Genomic DNA, 2,175 nt, shown 5'->3' on the forward strand with positions numbered 1-2,175 from the left:
GGTACGTATATTATTAGTAATTGTCATCGAATGTACCGTTTCTCGCTTATACCTACGCGGCGGGGTTTCGGCACTTCTGATACATACAATACATATAGCGCAATTGCACGTCATTCCTCCCGCTTCGTTCTTTCTCACAATTTATAGTTTTTCTTTTTTTTCCTGAGTAATATATCAGGATTTATTCGGTCAATGTCATGCCGTGCATTTAAACCGACTAATATATCTTGTGCAATTACTGATGCAACATGTATCATCCCAATAATTTCGTCCTCCAATCTTCGTTTCATTCATGATAATTAAGATCTACGCAACAGGTATTTATAACTCCGCGTCAGTATTGCGAGGAGACTGTGGGATTTCTTGCGCATGCGTATAGTAGCGCGCAAATCGTAATTATTGTACACACACGTATGTAGATTGTTTCACATAAGGCGCTTCCTGAGCTACATTTGCGCTGAAAGAAATTATAACGGTTTCAACGAATATTGGTATTCAAGTAATAAAGTCGACTGCAAACGCATAAACTATATTGTTTAATTTTTAAAAATCTTCAGAAACAATATTCTTTTAAACATATATTATTCTCTTTTTATAATGGGTCTGACGATACCTATATATTTCGGTGAGAAATATACGTTACTAATCGTCAGAAACGGCTCGCGTGTATATTACGTATATTACGTATTATACGCGTCAGAAATCTTGCGGTCTCGACTACTGCGCCGCGCCCGATGAAGTATAACTCGTTTGTCTCAGAATCAGTTTGTCTGTTATACTGGTCGTGTCACGATGGATTTATCGTGGCTTTCGTCGCCCTTCGCGCTATTATTGATTACTCTGTTCGTCATCGGCGTCCTGAAAATTGTCGCTGTGGTGCATCATACATATTTTTATTGGAAGAATAAGGGTGTACCTTACCTGCCTAATTCACTATCATCTTTTATAACGAGTTGGAAATTCATTCTGGGTCGTGTCACTATTGTCGATCATTTTCAATATTTACATAATTATTTTCCGGACGCAAAATATGTTGGAATAGCGGATATTATGTCATCAGTAAGCGTGCTATTGCGCGATCCTGAGCTAATCAGAGACATTATGGTGAAGGAATTTGAATCCTTCCCGGATCATCGCAGTTTTATCGACCTAAGCACTGAACCGCTAGTTAGCAGGAACGTCTTCAACTTACGCGGAGATCGTTGGAAAGAAATGAGGAATACATTAAGCCCCTCTTTCACCGCCAGCAAGATGAAGTTCATGTTTGACCTGATATCGGAGTGTTCTCACAATTTCGTTAATTATTTGGTCGATCATCCGGAAGTCTGTCATGCGATCGAAACAAAAGGAGCCTTTAGACGATACACCACCGACGTAATTGCTACGACAGCCTTTGGCATAAGTGTAAACTCAATGAAAGATCGAGACAATGAGTTTTATATAAGAGGAATAGAGACTATCAAATTTGCTACTAAACCGCTAATGATGGTTAAGATGATGTTATTTCACGCGTGTCCACGGCTCGCTAAATCAGTAGGTCTGTCCTTTTTCCCGTCGGCTATTACCGAGTTTTTCAAAAAAATCGTGGAGGAAACTATTAGAGCGCGGGAAGAGCAAGGCATCGTCAGGCCGGACATGATTCATTTATTAATGCAGGCTCGGGACAAAGAAGGTGCCGGTGTACATAAGATGACATTAGATGACATCGTTTCGCAAGCCTTTATCTTTTTCTTGGCTGGTTTCGAAACATCTGCGACGCTGATGTGTTTCGCTGCTCACGAATTAGCAGTTAATCAAGATATGCAAGATCGTTTGCGCGAGGAGGTACAACAGCATCTTGGCGAAGGAAACGGTGAGATTTCTTACGAATTGCTGTCGAAGATGTCTTACATGGATATGGTGATCTCCGAGACTCTCAGAAAGTATCCGCCGTCGATCTTCACCGATAGACTTTGCGTTAAGAGATATGAACTACCTCCGTCGCGACCAGGCTGCAATAATGCGATCGTCGAACCCAACCATATATTGTTGTTTCCTATTTATAGTTTACATCACGATCCGAAGTACTTTCCGAACCCGGATAAGTTCGATCCCGAAAGGTTCAGCGAGGAGAACAAAGACAACATTTTACCGTACACTTACCTACCATTCGGTCACGGACCTAGAAAATGTATC

General features: G+C 41.0%; 1 protein-coding gene across 1 annotated transcript; it reads left to right on the forward strand.

The window, feature by feature from the left end:
* Nucleotides 1–6: 6 nt before the first annotated feature.
* On the forward strand, nt 7–2,169 carry LOC112464745 (cytochrome P450 9e2-like; the record flags this gene model as incomplete). The annotated part of the gene is made up of 1 exon (XM_025031900.1): nt 7–2,169. A coding segment is annotated over exon 1 (1,377 nt), but the record flags the coding sequence as incomplete, so codon positions are not given.
* Nucleotides 2,170–2,175: the final 6 nt, after the last annotated feature.

Source organism: Temnothorax curvispinosus, unplaced genomic scaffold (assembly GCF_003070985.1).
Source record: "Temnothorax curvispinosus isolate PA1 unplaced genomic scaffold, ASM307098v1 QBEX01014547.1, whole genome shotgun sequence".
NCBI classification, from domain to species: Eukaryota; Metazoa; Arthropoda; class Insecta; order Hymenoptera; family Formicidae; genus Temnothorax; species Temnothorax curvispinosus.